Source organism: Nomascus leucogenys, chromosome 10 (assembly GCF_006542625.1).
Source record: "Nomascus leucogenys isolate Asia chromosome 10, Asia_NLE_v1, whole genome shotgun sequence".
In the NCBI taxonomy this organism is placed as follows: Eukaryota; Metazoa; Chordata; class Mammalia; order Primates; family Hylobatidae; genus Nomascus; species Nomascus leucogenys.
Window position 1 is genome coordinate 40,923,086 of NC_044390.1, and position 23,206 is coordinate 40,946,291.

General features: G+C 49.9%; 1 protein-coding gene across 4 annotated transcripts; it reads left to right on the forward strand.

Moving 5' to 3' along the window:
- The first annotated feature begins 79 nt into the window (after nt 1–79).
- Nucleotides 80–22,402, forward strand: THAP8 (THAP domain containing 8). Of its 4 annotated transcripts, none has more exons than XM_003280073.4 (4): nt 80–704; nt 17,325–17,517; nt 17,743–18,138; nt 21,794–22,402. In XM_003280073.4, the coding sequence occupies exons 1-4, from the start codon at nt 622–624 to the stop codon at nt 21,944–21,946; spliced, it is 825 nt and encodes a 274-aa protein (XP_003280121.1). In that variant the 5' UTR covers nt 80–621; the 3' UTR covers nt 21,947–22,402. The 4 variants fall into 4 exon arrangements, with proteins under 4 accessions (XP_003280121.1, XP_012355573.1, XP_030675948.1 ...); XM_012500119.2 differs by having other exon boundaries at nt 80–690; XM_030820088.1 differs by lacking the exon at nt 80–704 and adding an exon at nt 11,252–11,276.
- The last annotated feature ends 804 nt before the right edge of the window (nt 22,403–23,206 follow it).

Consider the following 23,206-nt stretch of genomic DNA (forward strand, 5'->3'; position numbering starts at 1 on the left):
AGCCAATCGCAGGGATGCCGGGCGGTGCCTAAGACCAATGGGGGCGAAGAGGCGGAGCGAGTGCCTGGCGGGGCGGGGCCACAGCTAGTGTACTGGATGCCTGATCAAGCGTCGGGTCTTTCATCCAGACTGCGTTTTCGTTATTCGCTAAAACATACAGTTTTTAATTTTTAAGAGGCTAAGGCCAACGGCCGCCTCACCTCGGTTTTTGCCGCCACCCAGAGGAACTATGTGCGCCCCAACGGTCGCCCGGATGTAGGCGTAGGGTGGAGCCGTAAGAGATTGACTAGCCAGTTGATTTGGTTGGCGCAGGCTCAGAAACGCCTGACACCGCCCTTCCCCCAACAAGTGATGAAAATCGGGGTGGCCAAGGGCCGGCTTTGCGCAGGCGCACAGTACTCGCTATGGCCCATTCGTCACATGACGAGGGCGTGACTGTGGCACTGTGGAGGGGCGCCTAGTAGGCAGCCGCTCTCAGCTCTTTCCCCGGCACGTGACGAGACTCCACGGACGTCACGTGAGGCAGGCGGCGAGCGCGCGGGCGGGGCGGGGTTCGGCGGCGCTGCGCGAGAACCAAAGTGCAGCCGCTGACCCGGCAAAACTCAGCGGGGCTGGACAGCCATGCCCAAGTATTGCAGGGCGCCGAACTGCTCCAACACTGCGGGCCGCCTGGGCGCAGACAACCGCCCTGTGAGCTTCTACAAGTGAGCGCAGCGCGGGGCGGGGCTTGAGGGAGGCGGGACCCTGGGAGGGGCGGGGCCCGAGCATTAGTGCTGCTGTGCGGGGCTTCTGGTCTTGCTTGAGGGTGTTAGGAAGTGGGGTTAAACCGTGAGGAGATGGCCTTCCCGGCAGTGTCCACTGCACATACAAAGGTGCAGGCGTGGGAAACAGCAGGAGTAGACGATTAACTACAGATAGCGAGCGAAGCGAGCCGAAGAGTGAAAGGGATGTTAGAAGTGAAGTCGGTGCAGGCTCCTTACAGAGCCTGCAGATGCCCACTGGCCCTCCCCACGCATTTGAGCCATCTGAAACTCAAAGCATCTGAAACTGAGCTTGCGATCGTGTCTCCCCCAAAACCTTCCAGTCTGTCCTATCTTAGTAGCGTACTTCATTCTTGTTGCTTAGGTTTAAAAAATGTCATCCTTACATCTTTCGTCATACTTGGGAAAGTCAGAATTAGCTTCGACTGTAAAAGATCTGTCTTCTTATTTATCTGGCTGATATAAGCCAGTTGGTGGAAGAATTACTAGGGAAAAAAAATTTCTTTGCTTTTTTTTTTTTTTTTTTTGAGACAAGATCGCTTTGTCGCCCAGGCTGGAATGCAGTGGAACGATCACAGCTCACTGCAACCTCGACCTTCCGGGCTCAAGTGATCCTCCCACCTCACCCTACCAAGTAGCTGGGACCAGAGGCACGCGCCACCATACCTGGATAATTTAATTTTTTTTTTTTTTTTTTTTTTGCCAGGCGCGGTGGCTCACGCCTGTAATCCCAGCGCTTTGGGAGGCCGAGGCAGGCGGATCACCTGAGGTCAGGAGTTCGAGACCAGCCTGGCCAACATGGTGAAACCCTGTGTCTACTAAAAATACAAAAATTAGCTGGGCGTGGTGGCTCATGCCTGTAGTTCGAGCTACTCCTTGGGCTGAGGCAGGAGAATCGCATGAACCCGGAAGGCAGAGGTTGCAGTGAGCCAAGATCAGGCCACTGCACTCCAGCGTGGGCAACAAGAGTGAGACTCCGTCTCAAAAAAAAATTTTTTGCTTTTAAAGAGAGATGGGATCACCGTATGTTGTCCAGTCTAGTCTCAAACTCCTGGGCACAAGCAATCGTCCTGCCTCGGCCTCCCAAAGTGCTTGGATTACAGGCGTGAGCCACTGCACCCAGCCAGGAAAAAATATTTCTCTTGGACATACTGCAGATGTAAAGTGGCAGAATTCCCATCCTTTGAGTGTCTACTGCTTTCTTAGTAGGAAACTTTGGTTGTCTAAAGTCAGAGATGATCACAAACTTTGCTGTTTGAAATCATGTCAAGTAAGAATGAAACATCTCACTTTTGCTTGGAGGAGCTAAGTCACTTTGACACAGAAAAGCAGTCCCTATTTACAATCCAGGTTTGGAGCTTCAGATAAGGACACAATATTCTACATCTATGTAAACTTTATTGCTTCTGAGAAGACAAACCCTGGGCCCACTTCACCATCCAGACCTGATATTGATCCCTTTACGCACAGTTCTGATTTGCTTTGAGGCAATCTGAACGCCGCTTCGTTTACATTTCACCTAAAAAATAACTATGTTTGTTGAGACTCCCTCACCAAACAAAGGCCCATAGGGCCTATGGCAGCGGTCCCCAACCCTTGTGGCACCAGGGACTGGTTTTGTGGAAGACAATTTTTCCACGTATGGGATGAGGTTGGGGGAATGGTTTTGGGATGAAACTCTTCAGATCATCCGGCATTAGATTCTCACAAAAAGCAGGCAACCGGCCAGGCGCAGTGGCTCATGCCGGTAATCCCAGCACTTTGGGAGGCCAAGGCGGGCAGATCACGAGGTCAAGAGATTGAGACCATCCTGGCCAATGTGGTGAAACCCTGTCTCTACTAAAAATACAAAAATTAGCTAGGTGTGGTGGCAGGCGCCTGTAATCCCAGCTACTTGGGAGGCTGAGGCAGAAGGATCACTTGAACCCAGGAGGTGGAGGTTGCAGTGAGCCGAGATTGCATCACTGCACCCCAGCCTGGCGACAGAGTGAGACTTTATCTAAAAACAAAACAAGGGCTGGGTGTAGTGGCTCACGCTTGTAATCCCAGCACTTTGGGAGGCTGAGGCGGGCGGATCACGAGGTCAGGAGATCGAGACCACGGTGAAACCCCGTCTCTACTAAAAATACAAAAAATTAGCCGGGCGTGGTGGTGGGCACCTGTAGTCCCAGCTACTCGGAGAGGCTGAGGCAGGAGAATGGTGTGAACCCGGGAGGCGGAGCTTGCAGTGAGCCGAGATCACGCCACTGCACTCCAGCCTGGGTGAGAGCACGAGACTCCGTCTCAAAAAAAAAATAAAAAAAAATAAAATAAAAAATAAAAACAAAACAAAACGAAAAACCAAAAAACAAACAAAAAAAATGGAGGGCAACCTAGATCTCTCACATGCCCAGTTCAGAATAGGATTCACACTCTTGTGAGAATCTGATGCTGCTGCTGCTCTGACAGGAGGCAGAACTCCGGTGGTAATGCGAGCATTGGGGAGTGGCTGTAAATACAGAAGAAGCTTCTCTCACTCGCTCACCTGCCCGCTGCTCACCTCCCGTTGTGCGGCCCTGTTCCTAATAGGCCATAGACTGGTACCGGTCTGTAGCCTGGGGGTTGGGGACCCCTGGCCTATGGTATCTCTGGTGTGCAGACTCCCCCATTGCCACTGTAAATAAATCTGACTGTGTTGGACTACAGGTTTGTCCCTGGTGGTCTTAGCCTAAGTGGGCTAGGACACATTGCTCATCCAGTCCCTCAGCAAATCCAGTTGGCTCTCCCTTTACAAACTGTCCAGAATTTGATCACTTCTAACCCTCTCCTCTTCCTGCATCCTGCTCCTGGCAATGATCACCTCCAGACTGGACTATTTTAGCAGCCTCTTCATTGGTTTCGCTGCTCCCACCGTCACCCTCAGTCTGTTTCCGGCTTGCTGCCAGAGGGAGCCTGTGAACACCTGAGTCAGATCAGCGCCCTCCTCTGCCCAGATCCCTTCCGTGACTCTCACCTCACTATAAAAAATAAAGTGAGGCTGGAACAGGTAGAAAGCAAGCCTGCAAAGTCCTACAGAGCTGGTTCCCTGATACCAGTGTGACCTCATCTCTTTCCTCCTGCCCTTCACACCAGTGACACTGGCCTACTTCATGTTCCTGTAGTGTGGCAGGCATGTTGCTGCCCTGGGGACTTTGCCTGTGCCATTCCTTCTGATTTCAAAGTTCTTGCCTTTATGACTACCACCCTATGGAAAACTGTAACTGTCACCCAAACACACACGATTCTCTCTGTCTCCGGCTTTATTTTTCTCTTTAACACATCACTGTCTGCATATCGTGTTTTCGACGTATTCATTCATTATCTCACCCTACTAGAATGTCAGTTCAATCAAGCCAGAGGTTTTATCTTTCTTTTTCTTGTTTCCTCCTGTTTGTGTCTCCAACCTCCAGAATATTGCCTGGCACATTGTAGGTGCTTAGTAAAGATTCGTTGGGTGGATTTGATGAATGCATTTCAGATGGGCTCTCCAGGAAAGCCAGCAGTCCATGTCTCACGGATCCTTTGAGGGACCCTGGTGTAGGGCCAAAGGGATTCAGGGGGGACTTTAAGCCTGTATATGACTCTGGCAACTGCTGATTAATTCAGCAACTTTTTGAGTATTTCTTGGAGAAGCAAGTAAGACCCTGCTGGACACAAAGAACCCTGACAGATCTTGTTTCTGCCATGACAGAGCTCATGGATAGGTGAGGGGTCAAACATTGAGGAACTGAGTATGTGACCTGGGAGTTACCCATGATCCTTCCTTTTCATCCACCACTAGTCCATTAAACCGTCCTTTGGCTCTACCCTCAAGACATGTCTCCATCCTGCAACAACCACAACAAAACCTCTTTAACACCTTAACAAGACAGTTATAAACACAAATGAGAAAGTCCTAAATAAATCATTAAGAAATAAGGAAAGATAGGCTGGGTGTGGTGGTTCACACCTGTAATCCCAGCACTTTGGGAAGTCGAGGCAGGAGGATTGCTTGAGCCCAGCAATTTGAGTCCAGCCTGGGCAACATGGCAAAACCCCATCTCTACAAAATGTAAAAAATTAGCTGGACATGGTGGTACATGCCTGTAGTTCCAGCTACACAGAACACTGAGGTGAGAGAATCACTGGAGCCCAGGAGCCGAGGCTGCAGTGAGCTGTGATTTGAGCCACTGTACTCTAGCCTGGGCAACCGTGTGAGACCTTGTCTCAAAATAAATAAATAAGAAATAAGGAAAACACATTCCCAGACTACTTCTCATCACATATCACATCCACTGTCATCACATAGGCCAGGCTGCCATCATCTTTTTTTTATTTGAGACAGGGTCTTCCTCTGCCACCCAGGCTGGAGTGCAGTGGTATGATCTCGGCTCACTGCAACCTCTGCCTCCCAGGTTCAAGCGATTCTCCTACCTCAGCCTCCTGAGTAGCTGGGACCACAGGTGCACACCACCGCACCCAGCCAATTCTTTGTATTTTTAGTAGAGGTGGAGTTTCACCATGTTGGCCAGGTGGGTCGCGAACTCCTGACCACAGGTGATCCACTCACCGTGGCCTCCCAAGGTACTGGGATTACAGGTGTGAGCAACCATGCCCAGCCTGTTTCCACTCTTACCTCCCTCATAACAACAATAGTTACTTAGTATTTACCTTATGCGAGGCACTGTTCTAAGTGCTTTGTATGTAATAATAAGGAGGAAAATGATGACGACTGTTTACAGCAGCCAGATGACTGTATAAAAATCACTTCATGTCTTCATTGGCACCCACTAGTGACTAGCCCATTTCCGCCTCAGGGCCTACCCCTGAGTCAGTCTTGCAGGAGCCACTTAGTTACAAGTTAGATGAGAAGCAATTTCCAAAAGAGGCTTAGGAGAGGCCATGGATGCCAGGTGAGAGAGAAGGTGAGACACGTTGAGGGAAGTGGCCAGGAAATAACTTGAAATCCTGCTTGGCAGCCAGTGGGAACACTCATTAGTTCACTCTCTCTCTCTCTCTCTTTTTTTTTTTTTGAAACATGATCTTGCTTTGTCACCCAGGCTGGAGTACAGTGGTGCGATCATGGCTCAATGCAGCTTCAGCCTCCCAGCCTCAAGCAGTGCTCCCATCTCAGCCTCCTTTTTCTTTTTTTTCATTTTTCATTTTATTTTTATGCTAGTCAAGCATGGTCGTGTGGGGAGACAATGTTAAATCAGCTTAACAATAACCCACAACACTCGGACCAGCTCCATCTCAGCCTCCTGAGTAGCTGGGACTACAGGCATGCGCCACCATGCCTGGCTAGCTTTCATTAGCTCTGTCTTAGGCCCTTTCAGGGACAGTGGCAATGGGGTCATCTCTTATGGGGGACCTATCACTTAGAATTGTTATCTGCTTGGTAGTAGCAAAGTCCTGCAATAAGAGTTGCTTAAACAAATTATGGGGTCTATAGGAATCAGTGTGGTTAAGTTATACTGCACGAACAAACTTCTCAAATCTCAGTGGCTTACTACAACAAAAGTGTTTTTTTTGCTTGTTTGTTTGTTTGTTTTTTTAAGAAGGGGTCTCTATCACCTGGGCTAGAGTACAGCACCATCATGGTTCACTGCAGCCTGAAACTCCTGGGCTCAAGCAGTCCTCCCACCTCAGCCTCCTGAGTAGCTGCGACTACAGGCAGACACCACCTTGTCATGCAAATTTTCCTAATTTTTGTAGAAATGAAGTCCCATTGGGCTGGGCGCAGTGGCTCATGCCTGTAATCCCAGCACTTTGCAAGGCCGGGGCGAGTGGATCACCTGAGGTCAGGAGTTCGAGACCAGCCTGGCCAACATGGTGAAACCCTGTTTATACTAAAAATACAAAAATTGCCAGGTGTGGTGGCACGCACCTGTAATCCCAGCTACTCAGGAGGCTGAGATGGGAGAATCACTTGAACCTGGGAGGTAGAGGTTGCAGTCAGCCAAGATCGTGCCACAGCACTCCAGGCTGGGTGACAGAGCGACTCTGTCTCAAAAAAAAAAAAAAGAAAGAAGCCCTGTTTATACTAAAAATACAAAAAATTAGCCAAGCGTGGTGGTAGGTGCCTGTAATCCCAGCTACTCGGGAGGCTGAGGCAGGAGAATCACTTGAACCTGGGAGGCAGAGGTTGCAGTGAGCCAAGATTGTGCCACTGCACTCCAGCCTAGGCAATAAGCATGAAACTTCATCTCAAAAAAAAAAAAAAAAAAAAAAAAAAGAAATGAAGTCCCACTATGTTGCCCAGGCTGGAACTCCTGGGCTCAATTAGTCCTCCTGCTTTAGCCTCCCAAAGTGCTGGGATTACAGGCATGAATCACCACACCTGGCCCAAAGGTGTATTTCTTGCTCACACTATGTCCTTTGCAGGTCATTTGTGGTCCTACTCTACAGTATCTTAATTGGGGTCTCACACTGAAGAAACTATCCCTATTTGGAATATTGCTGGTCTTACAGGAGGAGGAAAAGAGAAACTGGAGTGAATCACCCAGTGGCTCTTGGCCAATTTCATATTTAGAAGTGGCCTGTGTCACTTTCTTTTTTTTATTTTATTTTATTTTATTTTATTTTATTATTATACTTTAGGTTTCAGGGTATACGTGCACAATGTGCAGGTTTGTTACATATGTATCCATGTGCCATGTTGGTTTGCTGCACTCATTAACTCGTCATTTCGTCATTTAGCATTAGGTATATCTCCTAATGCTGTCCCTCCCCCCTCCCCCCAGCCTGTGTCACTTTCACTGGCATTCTTTTGGCTGGAGCAAGTATATAGCAAGCTTCAAGTCAATGGAGTGGGCATGTGTAATCCTCATGTGGAGAGAGACAGCATACGTTCTATTACAGGGTTTATTTTCCCTCATATAGAGCAAGTACAGAGGTTGGCAAACCAGCACTGGGATAGTAGCTCCACAGTCATGAGAAATGAGGGTCCTATCTCTATTTTTCTTTCTTCCTTTTTTTTTTTTGAAAGTCTCATTCTATCACCCAAGCTGGAATGCAGTGGCACAGTCTCAGCTCACTGCAACTTCCACCTCCTGGGTTCTAGGGATTCTCATGCCTCAGCCACCCAAGTAGCTGGAATGCGCATGTCACCATACCCAGCTAATTTTTGTATTTTTAGTAGAGACAGGGTTTTGCCATGTTGGCCAGGCTGGTCTCAAACACCTGGCCTTAAATGATCCTCCCACCTTGGCCTCCAAAGTGCTGGGATTACAGGTGTGAGCCACCGTGCCCGGCCTCTTTCTGCCCTGTCATCCTTAGCCTGTGGCTTCCATCCAAGGTGGCTGCCAGTGCCCCAGCCACCATTGCCACCATTCCTTATAGGAGGAAGAGGGAAGGGAGGAAGAGCAAAAAGGATTCAGGTCTAAACTGAATCATCTCCCTTTATAAGGCCTTCCCAGAAACCCCGTTCAATGGCACCTTTTCATCATTGGCCACCCCCAACTGGAAAAGAGGCTGGGAATTGTGGTCTTTAAAAGCTGGGCATTTAATCAGCCTGAAGAAATTTTGAGTTACATTAGTAAGAAAGCAAAAAAGGACTTCTAGCAGTATATCCACCCCATGCTCTGGGCAAGATGACCAGCAAGACTAAAATAGTTTATACAAAGGGGAACATGGGGGTATAGCTCAGTGGTAGAGCATTTGACTGCATACAAAGGGGAACACTTGTTGTCTGCTTAAGGTAGTTTTTTAGAAAGCAATATTGCCCATCACAAATGCTGCTATCCAGAGGAACAAGAGAGAGAGTAAGACCAATTAAGGAGACCTTTCTTAGGATATTGACTTTTTTCCTTTGCTCTTTGAGCTGCTGATTCCTGTTGATCGTCCCTTCCATTTAAGGCACCATCCCAGAGATCCCACACAACACTAAAGCATTCCTTGGCCAGAAGGTAGTCACATGGCCCCACCCAGCTGCAAAGGATCCTGGGAAACATAGTCTTTTAGCAGGACACATTGTGGCCTCAAAGAAAGTTGGAGTTCTGTTAGTAAGGAAGAGGCAGACAGTAGATACGAGTAGTCCATTGGCAGATTCTGCCTGGGAGATGGTGGCAATAAGAATGGGGAATGCTGTTGCAATAGATCTTGTGTTTGTGTCCCGGAAGAATGGGGCCGCTGAGAACATTGGGATCTTAGAGGGAGGCTGACTGCACCAGCCAGACTCCCTGGCTGTGTGCCCTGGGGTTCTGCTCTCTGGGTGCCACTGGTGTTCTCTGAGTCAGCCTTTCTATGCTCTTTCACCAGCTACCCGCCCCCTCCACCTCCATCTGCCTTTGTCTGAGAAGTCTTGGCTTTCCCCATCTCTGTTCATCCCATCCACCTCCTCCCCACTGGTAGCCTCTTTAGTTTCTTGTGTGTCCTTCCTATGTGTCTTAGTCTGTTCTCACACTACTATAAACAACTACCTGAGACTGAGTAATTCATAAAGGAAAGAAGTTTAATGGACTCACCATTCTGAATAGCTGGGGAGGCCTCAGGAAACTTACAATCATGGTGGAAGGCAAAGGGGAAGCAAACATCTTACATGGGGGCAGGAGACAGAGCAAGAGGGGAACTGCCACTTTTAAACCATCAGATCTCATGAGAGCTCACTCACTGTCATGGGAACAGCATGGGGGAAACATCCCCCATGATCCAGTCACCTCCCATCATGTCCCTCCCCTGACACATGGGGATTACAGTTCGAGATGAGATTTGGGTGGGGACACAGAGCCAAACCACATCACCATAGTTTCTTTATATATAAATACCAGCAAATGTGAAAGACGTTCTTATTTCTCCCTTTATTACACTATTAGTTTCCCATGCTGCTCTAACAAACTTGGTGGCTTAAAACAAGACAAATTATTTTCTAACAATTCTAGAGGCCAGGAGTCCAAATTGGCTTTCCTGGGCCAAAACCAAGGTGTCGGCAGGGCCGTACTCCTCTGGAGGTTCTCGGGGAGAATCTCTTCTTTGCCTGTTCCGTTTCCTGGTGCCTGCAGGCAGTGCTTGGCTTGTGGCCACATCTCTCCAGTCTCTGCCTCCATGGTTGCATTGCCCTCTCTTCTTTTCTGTGGTAATATATTCTCCTCCCTCTTATTAAAAAGGTACTTGTAGTGGCATTTAGGGCCAACCTGGATGGCCCAGGATAATCTCCCCATCTCAAGATCCTTAACTTAGTCACATCTTTTGTCATATAAGTTAATATTCAGGCCTGGCATGGTGGTTCACGCCTGTAATTTCAGTACGTTGGGAGGCCAAGGTGGGAGGATTGCTTGAGCCCAGGAGTTTGAGACCATACTGGGCAACAAGGCAAAACCCTATCTCTGCAAAAAATATAAAAATTAGCTGGGCATGTGGCACATGCCTGTAGTGCCAGCTACTTGGGAGGCTGAGGTGGGAGGATTGCCTGAGCCTGGGGAGTTTGATGCCTCAGGGAGCCGAGATCACACCATAGCACTCCAACCTGGGTGACAGAGCAAAACCCTGTCTCAAAATAAATAAATAAATATACAAAAAAATTAGCCGGACATGGTGGCAGGCACCTGTAGTCCCAGCTACTCGGGAGGCTGAGGCAGGAGAATGGCTTGAACCTGGGAGGCGGAGCTTGCAGTGAGCCGAGGTTGCGCCACTGCACTCCAGCCTGGGTGACAGAGCGAGACTCCATCTTAAAAAAATAAATAAACTTCCCTTCCTTCCTTCCTTCCTTCCTTCCTTCTTCCTTTCCTTTCCTTTCCTTTCCTTTCCTTTCCTTTCCTTTCCTTTCTTTCTCTCTCTCTCTTTCTCTCTCTTTCTTTCTTCTTTCTTTTCTCTTTCTTTCTTTCTTTCCTTTTCTTCCTTCTGTGGCCCAGGCTGGAGTATAGTCGGCTCGCTGCACACTGCCTGCTTCCGGCTCCCGTGACTCTCCTGCCCCGGCCTGCGGGCTGCCTGGGATTGCCGGCACGCGCCACCACCCCTGCCTGCTTTTTCTCCTTTGGCTGGAGGCGCGGTTTCGCCATGTTGGCCAGGCTGCTCTCCAGCTCCTGACCTCGAGTGGTCTGCCCGCCTCGGCCTCCCGAGGTGCTGGGACTGCAGACGGAGTCTGCAGTGTTGCCTGGGCTGGAGTGCAGTGGCGTGATCTTGGCTCGCTGCAGCCTCCGCCTCCCAGCCACCTGCCTTGGCTTCCCAGGGTGCTGGGATTGCAGCCTCTGCCCGGCCGCCGGTGGCCGTCTGGGAGGTGGGGAGCGTCTCTGCCTGGCTGCCCATCGTCTGGGATGTGAGGAGCGCCTCTGCCCGGCCGCCCCGTCTGGGAAGTGAGGAGCGCCTCTGCCCGGCCGCCCCGTCTGGGAAGTGAGGAGCGCCTCTGCTCTGCCCGGCCGCCCATCGTCTGGGATGTGAGGAGCGCCTCTGCCCGGCCGCCCCGTCTGGGATGTGAGGAGCGCCTCTGCCCGGCCACCCCATCTGGGAAGTGAGGAGCGCCTCTGCCCGGCCGCCCTGTCTGGGATGTGGGGAGCGCCTCTGCCCGGCCGCCCCGTCTGGGAGGTCTACCACGGAGGCCAGAAGCAATGTGGGGGCTGGACGTGGTGCCTCACGCCTGTAGTCCCAGCACTCTGGGAGGCCGAGGCGGGTTGATTGCTTGAGGCTAGGAGTTCGAGACCAGCCTGGCCAACATGGCGAAACATGAAAAATACAACAGACCAACCAACCAACCCAGCGACAACAAAACAGGTCTACCCTGGAGTCATACTCTAATTTTTTCTGTTTTCCTCCCTTTCTGATCCTTTATCCCACTTTCTTTTTCTTCCTCTTCCTTCTCCTTCTTCTTTGTCAAATAGAGGATTGAGTTATTATCATTGATCCATACAAAGTTCCTCTCATTTATTTTCTTTAATTCCCACCCCCCATTTCTATTCCCCGTCTTCCCATGTGCAACCTTCCTAATATGTTTGATATGCATCTTTTTGTTTGAATGTATTTTTAGAAAATGTTTGTTTTGTGTGCAAAAAAAAATAATAAAAAAAGAAAAAAAAATGCAAAATAAATAAATAAATAAATAAAATAAATAAATAGTCACAGTTTCCAGGAATTAGGACATGGATAGCTTTTGGGGGCTACCACAATGACTAAAAGCTGAGATAGTCTATTTAGAACCTTGCTTTTTTCACATAACATGTGCCTGACAATAGCATGTCAGTTCACAGAGTACCTCTACATTCTGTTTTATAGCTGCATTGTATTATTTTGTGTGGATGTGCTTATGTTTATTTACCCTCTCTCCTGTAGGAATTTTGTCCCTAATTCTCTAGCACTCCCTAGTCTTTCTTTTCAACAAAGAGAGAGCAGGGGTGGGGTGCAGTGGCTCATGCCTATAATCGCAGCACTTTGGGAGGCCAAGGTGGGAGGATCACTTCAGCCCAGGAGTTCAAGACCAGTCTGGACAACATAGTGAGACCTCTGTCTCTACAAAAAGAATTTTTAAATTAGCCAGGTGTGGTGGCACATGCCTGTGGTCCCGGGTACTCGGGAGGCTGAGGTGGGAGGATCACTTGGGCCTAGCAGTTCAGGGCTAGAGTGAGCCATGATCATGCCTCTGCACTTTAGCCTGGGCAACACAGCAAGACCCTGTCTCAAAAAAAAAAAAAAAGAAAAGAAAAGAGAGAGCAGGCCGGGCGCGGTGGCTCACGCTTGTAATCCCAGCACTTTGGGAAGCCGAGGCGGGCGGATCACGAGGTCAGGAGATCGAGACCACGGTGAAACCCCGTCTCTACTAAAAATACAAAAAATTGCCGGGCGTAGTGGCGGGCGCCTGTAGTCCCAGCTACTCAGAGAGGCTGAGGCAGGAGAATGGCGTCAACCCAGGAGGCGGAGCTTGCAGTGAGCCGAGATGGCGCCACTGCACTCCAGCCTGGGCGACAGAGCGAGACTCCGTCTCAAAAAAAAAAAAAAAAAAAAGAGCAGGCCTCAGGCTCATAGCCCTCAGTAGGTAATGGCATCTGATGTTTTTGTAGTTAGCTTTTGTTTATGGAATTGATACTGATTTTCCATTTTCAATTGTGAGGTAAAGTTTCTCTTTTAAGTATCTTTGTTTAATAGTTAAAATTGGTTAGTTTTAAGAAAAATATGAAATAAGTAATATCACAGATATGGAAAACATTGTGAAGATGGGATATGCATGAGATGTGTCTTAGTTATCTAATGCTGTATAACAAACTATCCCCAAATTTAGCAGCTTGAAATAAACATTTACAGTCTCAGAGTTTCTGGCAGCTGTTAAGGACAAACTGGCCAGCACGTGATCATGTGGCCACCCCTGGCTGCAAATAAGGCTGGAAAAGGAGGTCTTTATTATGGGTAGCCTTGAGCCCAGGTCTAAATAGAGAGTGTATTACCATCTAAGAGGGTAAGAGCAGATGCTGGGAATGAGTGGCACCCGGAAACCGGAGAAGTGGGGTACCTTTAGAGGGTCCCTCATCAGATAATCCCCACCCACAACCATTGAGAAAGCTTTTATTTTTTAAAACTTAAAACAAAATTTTTTTTTTTTTTGAGATGCAGTCTTGCTCTGTCGCCCAGGTTGTAGTGCGGTGGCATGATCTCAGCTCACTTGCAGCCTCCACCTCCCAGGTTCAAGTAATTCTTCTGCCTCAGCCTCCCGAGTAGCTGGGATTACAGGGACACGCCACCAGGCCTGGCTAATTTTTGTAATTTTAGTAGAGACGGGGTTTCACCATGTTGGCCAGGCTGGTCTTGAACTTGAATTCAAAATCACTTGAGGTCTGACTGCAAGTGATCTGCCCACCTCGGCCTCCCAAAGTGCTGGGATTACAGGTGTGAGCCACCGTGCCTGGCCTATTAAAAATTTTTTTAATTGTGGCAAAATACACATAAAATCTACCATCTTGATCATTTTTAAGTGTACAATTCACTAATGTTAAGTGTTGTATAACCAATCTCCAGAACTTTTTCCTCTCCTAAAACACTCTATCCCCATTGGACAATTCCCTCTTTCCCTCTCCCCCAAGCTCTTGGCAACCACCATTCCACTGTCTGTCTCTAGGAATTTGACTGTTCTGCCTCATGTGTGGAATCGTCAGTATTTGACTGGCTTATTTCACTTACCCTAATGGCCCTCAGAGTTCATCTGTGTTGTTGCATGTATCAGATCAGGACTATATAAAATTCCAGGTCAGGTGCGGTGGCTCACGCCTGTAATCCCAGCACTTTGGGAGGCCGAGGCGGGTGGATCACCTGAGGTCAGGAGTTCAAGACCAGCCTGGCCAACATGGTGAAACCCTCTCTCTACTAAAAATACAAAAATAGCCAGGTGCGGTGGCAGGCATCTGTAATCCCAACTACTTGGGAAGCTGAGGCGGGAGAGTCGCTTGAACCCAGGGGGTAGAGGTTGCAGTGAGCCGAGATCACGCCACTGCATTCCATCCTGGGCGACAGAGTGAGACTCCATCGCGAAAATAAATAAATAAGCCGGGCATGGTGGCAGGAGCCTGTAATCCCAGCTACCCAGGAGGCTGAGGCAGGAGAATCACTTGAACCCAGGAGGCAGAGGTTGCAGTGTGCTGAGATTGTGCCATGGCACTCCAGCCTGAGTGACAGAGTGAGACTGCATCTCCCCCACCCCCCCCAAAAAAGATTAAATAAAATAAAATTCCATTGTATGTATATGTAACATTTTTCTTATCCATGTATCTGTTGATAGACACTTCCACCTTTTGGCTGTTGTGATTTATGCTGCTATGTTTCTGTCTGTCTGTTTGTTTGTTTGTTTGTTTTTAAGATAGCGTGTCACTCTTTTGTTCAGGCTAGAGTGCAGTAATGTGATCATGGCTCACTGTAGCCTTAACCTCCTGGGCTCAAGCAGTCCTCCCACCTCAGCCTCCTGAGTAGCTTGGCCTCTAGGCACACGCCACCACATCTGGCTAATTTTTGTATTTTTTGTAGAGACAAGATTTCACTTGTTGCTCAGGCTGGTCTTGAACACCTGGGCTCAAGTGATGCCCCTGCCTCAGCCTCCCAAAGTGCTGGGATTACAGGCATGAGCCACCACGCCAGGCCTGATTTATGTTGCTATGAAGGCAGGTGTGCAAATATCTCTCCGAGACACTGTTCGCGGTTCCTTCGGTTATATAAGCAGAAGTGGATTGCTGGGTCATATGGTAATTCTATTTTTCAGTGTTTGAGGAACTGCCATATTGTTTTCCACAGTGGCAGCACCGTTTTACATTCCCAGCAGTGTACCAGAGTTCCAGCAGTTTCTCCACATCCTCACACACACTTTTCTTATCCTCCTCTTCCTCCCCCTCTTACTCCCTCCCCCTTCCCCTTCCCCTCCTCCATCACCCAGGCTGGAATGCAGTAGTGTGATCATAGCTCACTGCAGCATTCAAACCCCTGAGCTTAAGCAGTCCTCCCACATTGCCTCCTAAGTAGATAGGACTATAGATGCACATCGCCACACCCAGCTAATTTAAAAAATATTTTTTCATAGAGACAAGGTCTTGCTACATTGCCCAGGATGGTCTTGGACTACTGCCTTCAGGAGATCCTCCCGCCTCAGCCTCCCAAAGTGCTGGGATTACAGACATAAGCCACCGTGCCCGGCCTCTTTTTTGTTGTTGTTCAATAGTAGCTGTTGTGGTGTTTGTCAGATGATATTTCATCAGGGTTCTGATACTGCGTTTTCCTAATGATTGGAGATGTCAAGTATCTTTTCATGTGCTTATTGGCCATTTGCATGTCTTTGGAGAAATGTTTGTTCAAGTCCTTTGCCCATTTTTGAATCAGGTTATTTGTGTTTTATTGTTATTGTTGAGTTGTTTAAAGACTTGTTAGTGGGTGTTTTCAAGCATACACAAAAAGTAGCACCCTCGGGATCCATCACTGTGTCACTAGTTATCAACACTTTGCCAATCTTCTTCACTGCCCTGCCCACACTTCTAAGTTTTTGTCCTGCACTATTTTATTTTATTTTATTTTTATTTTTTTGAGACGAGTCTCGCTCTGTCACCCAGGCTGGAGTGCAGTGGCGCAATCTCGGCTCACTGCAAGCTCCGCCTCCCAGGTTCACAGCATTCTCCTGCCTCAGCCGCCTACAGGCGCCCGCCACCACGCCCAGCTAATTTTTTGTATTTTTTTAGTAGAGACAGGGTTTCACCATGTTAGCCAGGATGGCTTCGATCTCCTGACCTCGTGATCCGCCCGCCTCGGCCTCCCAAAGTGCTGGGATTACAAGCGTGAGCCACCATGCCCGGCTCCTACACTATTTTAAAGTAAATCCCAGACATCAGATCTTTTATTCATAATCATTTCAGACTGATTTCCTAACAGAAGACTGTTTCAGAAGCATAAACCAATACAGTTATCACACCTAGCAAAATGAATTTTTTTTTTTTTTTTGAGACAGGGTCTGGCCTGTCACCCAGGCTGGAGTACAGTTGCGCAATCTCGGCTCACTGCAACCTCTGCCTCCCAGGCTCAGGTGACCCTCCCACTTCAGCCTCCCGAGTAGCTGGGACCACAGGCATGTACCACCATACATGGCTAATTTTTTTTTTTTTTTTTTGTAGAGTCGAGGTCTCCCTATGTTGCCCAGACTGGTATCGAACTCCTGGGCTCAAGCGATCCTCCCACCTTGTCGTCTTCCCAAAGTGCTGGGATTACAGGCATGAACCGCCACGCCCGACCAGTTTCTTAACAATTATCTTATACCCAGTTCATGTTCAGTTTTCCCCAATTGTCTTAAAATGTCTTTTTACTGAATTGTTTGTTGTAGGCAAGGTCCACATCCTGCCTTTGTGCTGATGTTTCTTAAATTTCTCTTAATCCAGAAACCCCACACCCCCATTTATATGGTTGTGGAAGAAACGTTTTCGCTTGGCTGCACGATCTCCCACATCATAAATGTCTGATTTTATAAACTGCTCCAACAAGTTGATGTGGAAGAACAAATTGGGAATGGAGGGGCGAGACTGTGGGCAGGAAGATCAGGAAGGAGGCTGGAAGGAGGGGCAGTGGAGGGGGCAGAAGTGGGCTGATGCTGGGTGTTTAAAAGGTGGAGCTTTCAAATTAATAATAATAATAAAAAAGGCCAGGTGTGGTGGCTCATGCCTATAATCCCAGCACTTTGGGAGGCCAAGGTGGGTGGATCACCTGAGGTCAGGAGTTCAAGACCAGCCTGGCCAACATGGTGCAACCTCGTCTCTACTAAAAATACAAAAATTAGCCAGGCGTGGTGGCGTGCGCCTGTAGTCCCAGCTACTCAGGAGGCTGAAGCAGAAGAATCGCTTGAACCCAGGAGGCGGAGGTTGTAGTGAGCCAAGATTGTGCCATTGCACTCCAGCCTGGGTGACAAGTGTGAAACCCTGTCTCACAAAATAATACTACTAAAAGATGAAGCTGAAGAAAGGGTTGTGGTTGTGTGTATGAGATAGAGAAAGCCTGGGCACAAGACAGGTCTACTTGCTGGCCCTAGGGAGGCACAGGCTTGGAGCCTAGAGACCTCCAGGGTGGGTATCATCTGGGAGGGATAAGTCTGAACCTCGTAGCACTGACCCAGTGCCCCAACCACCCATGCAGGTTCCCACTGAAGGATGGTCCCCGGCTGCAGGCCTGGCTGCGGCACATGGGCCGTGAGCACTGGGTGCCCAGCTGCCACCAGCACTTGTGCAGTGAGCACTTCACACCCTCCTGCTTCCAGTGGCGCTGGGGTGTGCGCTACCTGCGGCCTGATGCAGTGCCCTCCATCTTCTCCCGGGCACCACCTGCCAAGGTGAGTGCCGGGAGGTCCTGCTTCTGGAATCCAACCCCCAGACCTCCCCTCCTAAGGGAAGTCCCTCCTTGAGTCTGAATTTTGGCCCTCCCCTCCTGACTACACTACCTCCCTGAGGTCCGGCCTTACCTAAGCAAGTCCTCCTTGGAAACACACCCTCCATCCCTTTCCTCCTGAGTCGAAGTCTGGCCACGGCACCCCTGCACCCCATGCCTTGTCTTCCAGAGTCAGCGGAGGACCCGATGCACCCAGAAGCCAGTCTCGCTGCTGCCTCCCCTACAGGAGAATACACCCCTGCCCCAGGGCCCTGCCATCCCAGTCTCTGGCCCAGTGCGCCTAGTGGTGCTGGGCCCCACATCGGGGAGCCCCAAGACTGCGGCCACCGTGCTCCTGACCCCCCTGGCCCCTGCGCCAACTCCCCAGGGGTCACAACCTGAAGTCCCTGCCCAACAGGCCCGGACCGGTCTGGGCGCAGTGCTGGGAGCGCTGCAACGCCGGGTGCGGAGGCTGCAACGGTGCCAGGAGCGGCACCAGGCGCAGCTGCAGGCCCTGGAACGGCTGGCACAGCAGCTGCATGGGGAGAGCCTGTTGGCACGGGCACGCCGGGGTCTGCAGCACCTGGTGAGTGGCACCCCAGCCTGGCAGCCCCATCCATGGGCGGTGGCCTGGCCTGCAGTGTGTTTTCATTTTGTCTAGGATCCCCTATTCAAAAATCAGAACATTCACCTGTGATTCCAAATTTCTGGCTTTCCCAGGCTCAGTGGCTCACGCCTGTAATCCCAACACTTTGGGAGGCCAAGGCAGGAGGCTTGCTGGAGGCCAGGAGTTCGAGACCAGCCTGGGCAACTGTCTCTACAGAAAAGCAAGCAAGCACTGTCTCTACAGAAAATTAAAACAAATTTCCAGGTTTTCCTGAAAAACAAAATCTGGCAATGCCAAGCAACTATTGGTTGGAGCTGAGTAATGATTGCTCCATTTACTAATACTAAATACTTAATATTTGAGAAGCTCTTATTGTCTGCCAGACACAGAGTTATAACATAGTGAGTTGAAAACTCACTATGATCCTTTGAGCTGGAGCTACATGGTTGATTTTTTTTTTTTTTTTTGAGACGGAGTCCCGCTCTGTTGCCCAGGCTGGAGTGCAGTAGTGCAATCTCAGCTCACTGCAGCCTCTGCCTCCTGGGTTCAAGCGATTGTCCTGCCTCAGCCTCCCAAGTAGCTGGGACTACAGGTGCCCGCTACCACGCCCAGCTAATTTTTTGTATTTTTAGTACAGACAGGGTTTCACCGTGTTAGCCAGGATGGTCTTGATCCCCTCACCTCGTGATCTGCCTGCCTTGGCCTCCCAAAATGCTGGTATTACAGGTGTGAGCCACCGTGCCCAACCGCTACAAGGTTAATTTTTTAAAAATGCAGTGGCTCACATCTGTAATCCTAGCACTTTGGGAGGCCAAGGTAGGCAGATCGCTTGAACCTAGGAGTTCAAGACCAGCCTGGACAACATGGTAAGACTGTGTCTCACTAAAACACAAAAATTAACATTGTGGTGGGCACCTGTGGTCCCAGCTACTTGGGAGCCTGAGGCAGGAAGATCCCTTGAGCCCAGGAGGCAGAGACTGCAGTGAGCCAAGATCGCACCACTGCACTCTAGCCCAGGTGACCAAGCAAGACCTTGTCTCAAAAGACAAAAACCACAACCAAACAAAAAACTCACTATGGTCTGGGTGCGGTGGCTCATGCCCGTAATCCCAGCACTTTGGGAGGCCAAGGCAGGCAGATTGCTTGAGTTCAGGAGTTTGAGACCAGCCTGGGTAACATAGAGAAACCCTGTCTCTACTAAAAATACAAAAATTAGTTGGGCATGGTGGCACGTGCCTGTAATCCCAGCTACTTGGGAGGCTAAGGCATGAGAATCGCTTGAACCCTGGAGGTGGAGGTTGCAGTAAGCCGAGATGGCGCCACTGCACTCAAGCCTGGGCAACAGAGCGAGACGCCATCTCAAAAACAAAAACAAAAAAAGGCCGGGTGCGGTGGCTCACGCCTGTAATCTCAGCACTTTGGGAGGCTGAGGTGGGCAGATCACGAGGTCAGGAGTTCGAGACCAGCCTGGCCAACATGGTGAAACTCCATCTCTACTAAACATACAAAAATTAGCCAGGCGTGGTGGCACACGTCTGCAATCCCAGCTACTCAGGAGACTGAGGGAGGAGAATTGCTTGAACCTGGGAGGCAGAGGTTGCAGTGAGCCGAGATTGTGCCATTGTACTCCAGCGTGGGCGACAAGAGCAAGACTCCATCTCAAAAAACAAACAAAAAACTCATTATAGTCTTAATACTGTTGTTGTCTCCATCTTCCAGATGAAAAAATGGAGGCACAGAGCAGTCCAGTAGTGCGCCCACAGTCAGGCAGCCAACACGTTTCAGGGCCAGGATTCAAACCCAGGTGTCTGGCTGCAGAAGAGGCCTGTGAGAGCTTCCTGCCTGGCCCCTATAGAGCTGGAGTTTGCAATCTCTGTAATAGTGTCCCCCAGGCCCTATCTGAATCCCTTTTGCCTCTATATTTTACTGCTGGGTGTGTGTAGGGGAGGAAGTTGAGGAAGGTGTGTGTGTATGTGTGTGTGTGTGTCTGTGTGTCTGTGTGTGTGTGTAGGGGAGGAAGTTGAGGAAGGGTGTTATGTCTGTGTGTGTGTGGGGTGGCGGGGGGAGGAAGATGAGGAATGGTGTTATGTCTCTGAAAATCACAGTTTGACCAAGGCTTTCTCCTGTCTAAAACCCTAGGGCCAAGCTTGAGGTGCCCAGCCTAGCCCCCATGGCTTTCAGAGCCCTGCTTGGATGAGAGAGGTGCCCACACAAAGCTCTGAATGCTAGACTCACTGAAGGGGCTCAGGAAGGAGCCCCCACAGTACCGCTGGAGTTAAGGAGTATCAGATTTTTTTTTTTTTTTTTGAGACAGAGTCTTGCTCTGTTGCCCAGGCTGGAGTGGAGTGGCACGATCTCAGCTCACTGCAACCTCTGCCTCTCTAGTTCAAGCGATTCTCCTGTCTCAGCCTCCCAAGTAGCTGGGATTACAGGCATGTGCCACCATGCCCAGCTAAGTTCTGTGTTTTTAGTAGAGACGGGGTTTTGCCATGTTGGCCAGGCTGGTCTTGAGCTTCTGACCTCAGGTAATCAGCCCACCTCGGCCTCCTATAGTGCTGGGATTACAGGTATGAGCCACCACGCCCGGCCAGGAGTCTCAGATTGATAGTCAGTGGTTTGGACATGACCCACAGACACAATTTGTTTGGCCTCCGCAGTGCTTTAAAATAACTTATAATGGCCGAGTGCAGTGGCTCACACCTGTAATCCCAGCACTTTGGGAGGCTGAGGCAGTTAGATCACTTGAGCCCAGGAGTTTGAGACCAGACTGGGCAACATGGTGAAACCCTGTCTCTACAAGAAATACAAAAAATTAGCCAAGTGTTGCACCTATAGTTCTAGCTATTCAAGAGGCTGAAGTGGGAGTATTGCCTGAGCCCAGAAGGTCAGGGCTTCAGTGAGCTGTGATTGTGCTACTGCACTCCAGCCTGGGTGACACTGTGAGACTGTCTCAAAAAAAAAAAAAAAAAAAAAAAAAAGTCTTGTCTTTCCTGAAGGCTCTGCAGATCCAGCAGCACTGGGCTTGGATTCTCAGGCGATAGCAGTCGGCTGGAGCTACAGTGTGGCTGTCTCTGGGGGCTTGAAGTTTGAGACTGTGGCCTGGGGCACAGAGGGACAGTGGGGCAGGGACAGAGCTCAGACTCGGGCCTGGGGCTCTTTGTGGAGCCTGCCAGATCCCCTGAGCTGACTGCCTCTCCCTCCCGTCATTCAATCTCTGTCTCCTACTCATCTCTCGAGATCTCCTCCCTCGCCAACATTGTCTTTCTCCCCATCATCTCTGTCCGCCACCTGTTTCCCCACCTCCCTATGTCTCTCTTCATCTGCATATTTTCTGTCTCCCCCATATCTCTGACCCTGTCTGCACGTCTGTCTGCCTTCACATCTCTTTCCCTCACGTGTCTGTGTCTGTGCCCCTGCATTTCTCTTCCCATTTTCCCACCCGTCTTTCCTTTCCCATGAATGTCTCTCTGGCCCTCACATCTGCTTTCCTGTCTTCTTATATCTCTGCCCACATCTCTCTGTTTCCTGACATGCCCTCCTCCCACCTTTGCCTCCCTGTTCCTCACCGTATCTGTCTGTCTCTCCCGCAACTTGCTCCGTAATGTTCCCCATCTCTACCACTTCTTTGCCTTAGACAACAGCCGAGACCCTTGGACCTGAGGAATCCCAAACCTTCACCATCATCTGTGGAGGGCCTGACATAGCTGTGGTCCTTGCCCAGGACCCTGCACCTGCCACAGTGGATGCCAAGCCGGAGCTCCTGGACACTCGGACCCCCAGTGCATAAGGATCAAGACAGACAATGTCGAGGGACAGAAGATAGAAGATGGAGGAGGAAAGACATTACACATGGGCTTGGCCCAGCCCCACCGCCCACGCCTGGGTAGTAGCAGTGCCTCCCTCAAGGGCCTGGGTTCTACCACCCCACTCCTAGGGATCTCTTGAACCTTAGGGGTGACCTGGGCCCAAGTCTCTCATCAGCCCCCAATCCCCTGGGTACCAGGCTTCTGCCACCCCCAGCTCAGATCTTTGCAAATCAGTACAACAGCCTGAGAGCAGAGCAAGGGTTGTTTGGGAGAATCATACCTGGTTCTAAGGAGCCCCATGCTTTTTGTCAAGCCTGGTACTGAGTTCACGATACCATGGTGGACACAGCTGAGAAAATCTCTGCCCTCATGGTGCTCATTCTACTTGAGTAGACGATGAACTAGTAAACAAATAAACAAGAACACTGCAGACATGAGCGATGAGTGCTATAAAGACAACAAAAATTTGGTTTGGGCCTGGGGGAGGGCCCTCTAAGGCCATGTTTTAGCAGAAACGTGGGTAATCAGACAGGGCTGGCCTGGAGGACTACAGGCTCAGGTTCCAGAGGACGAACAACCCCTGCAGAGAGAGCTAACTGTCTGGGGTGTGTCAGGTCTGGGAGGCAGTGTTGCTATGGAGAAAACCATAGTAGGGAAGGGAGGAAGGGGTGCAGTTTTAGAGCAGAGAAAGTGAAAAGAAACCAACAAGTAAGATCCTAAAACAGGGCAGAGAGGGAGCCATGTAGGGATTTGGAGGAAGAGCATTCCAGGCATCACAAAGAGCCGTTGCAGGCCATGCACGGTGGCTCACGCCTGTCATCCCAGCACTTTAGGAAGCTGAGGTGGGCAGATCACCTGAGGTCAGGAGTTAGACCAGCCTGGCCAACATGGCGAAACCCCGTCTCTACTAAAAATACAAAAATTAGCTGGGTGTGGTGGCACAGACCTGTAATCCCAGCTACTCGGGAGGCTGAGGCAGGAGAATCGCTTAAACCTGGAAGACAGAAGTTGCAGTGAGCAGAGATCATGCCACTGCACTCCAGCCTGGGGAACAAAGTGAGACTCCCATCTCAAAAAAAAAAAAAAAAGCCAGTGCAAAGGTCCTGGGGTAGGGAGAAGCAAGGAGGCCAGTGTGGCTGGGGTGGAGTGAACAAAAGAGGGTGAGAGGAGGTGAGTGCAGAGATGATGGGGCAGGTTCACATAGGCCCTTGTGGGCCACGGCTGAGAGCCTTGGCTTCTAC

Bases quoted from the DNA above. Each gene is read 5' to 3' on its own strand.
- THAP8 (XM_003280073.4), top strand. From the start codon at position 622: ATGCCCAAGTATTGCAGGGCGCCGAACTGCTCCAACACTGCGGGCCGC. The intron at 705-17,324 runs GTGAGCGCAGCG...CCACCCATGCAG, and splicing joins CGCCCTGTGAGCTTCTACAA to GTTCCCACTGAAGGATGGTC. The intron at 17,518-17,742 runs GTGAGTGCCGGG...CTTGTCTTCCAG, and splicing joins CCCGGGCACCACCTGCCAAG to AGTCAGCGGAGGACCCGATG.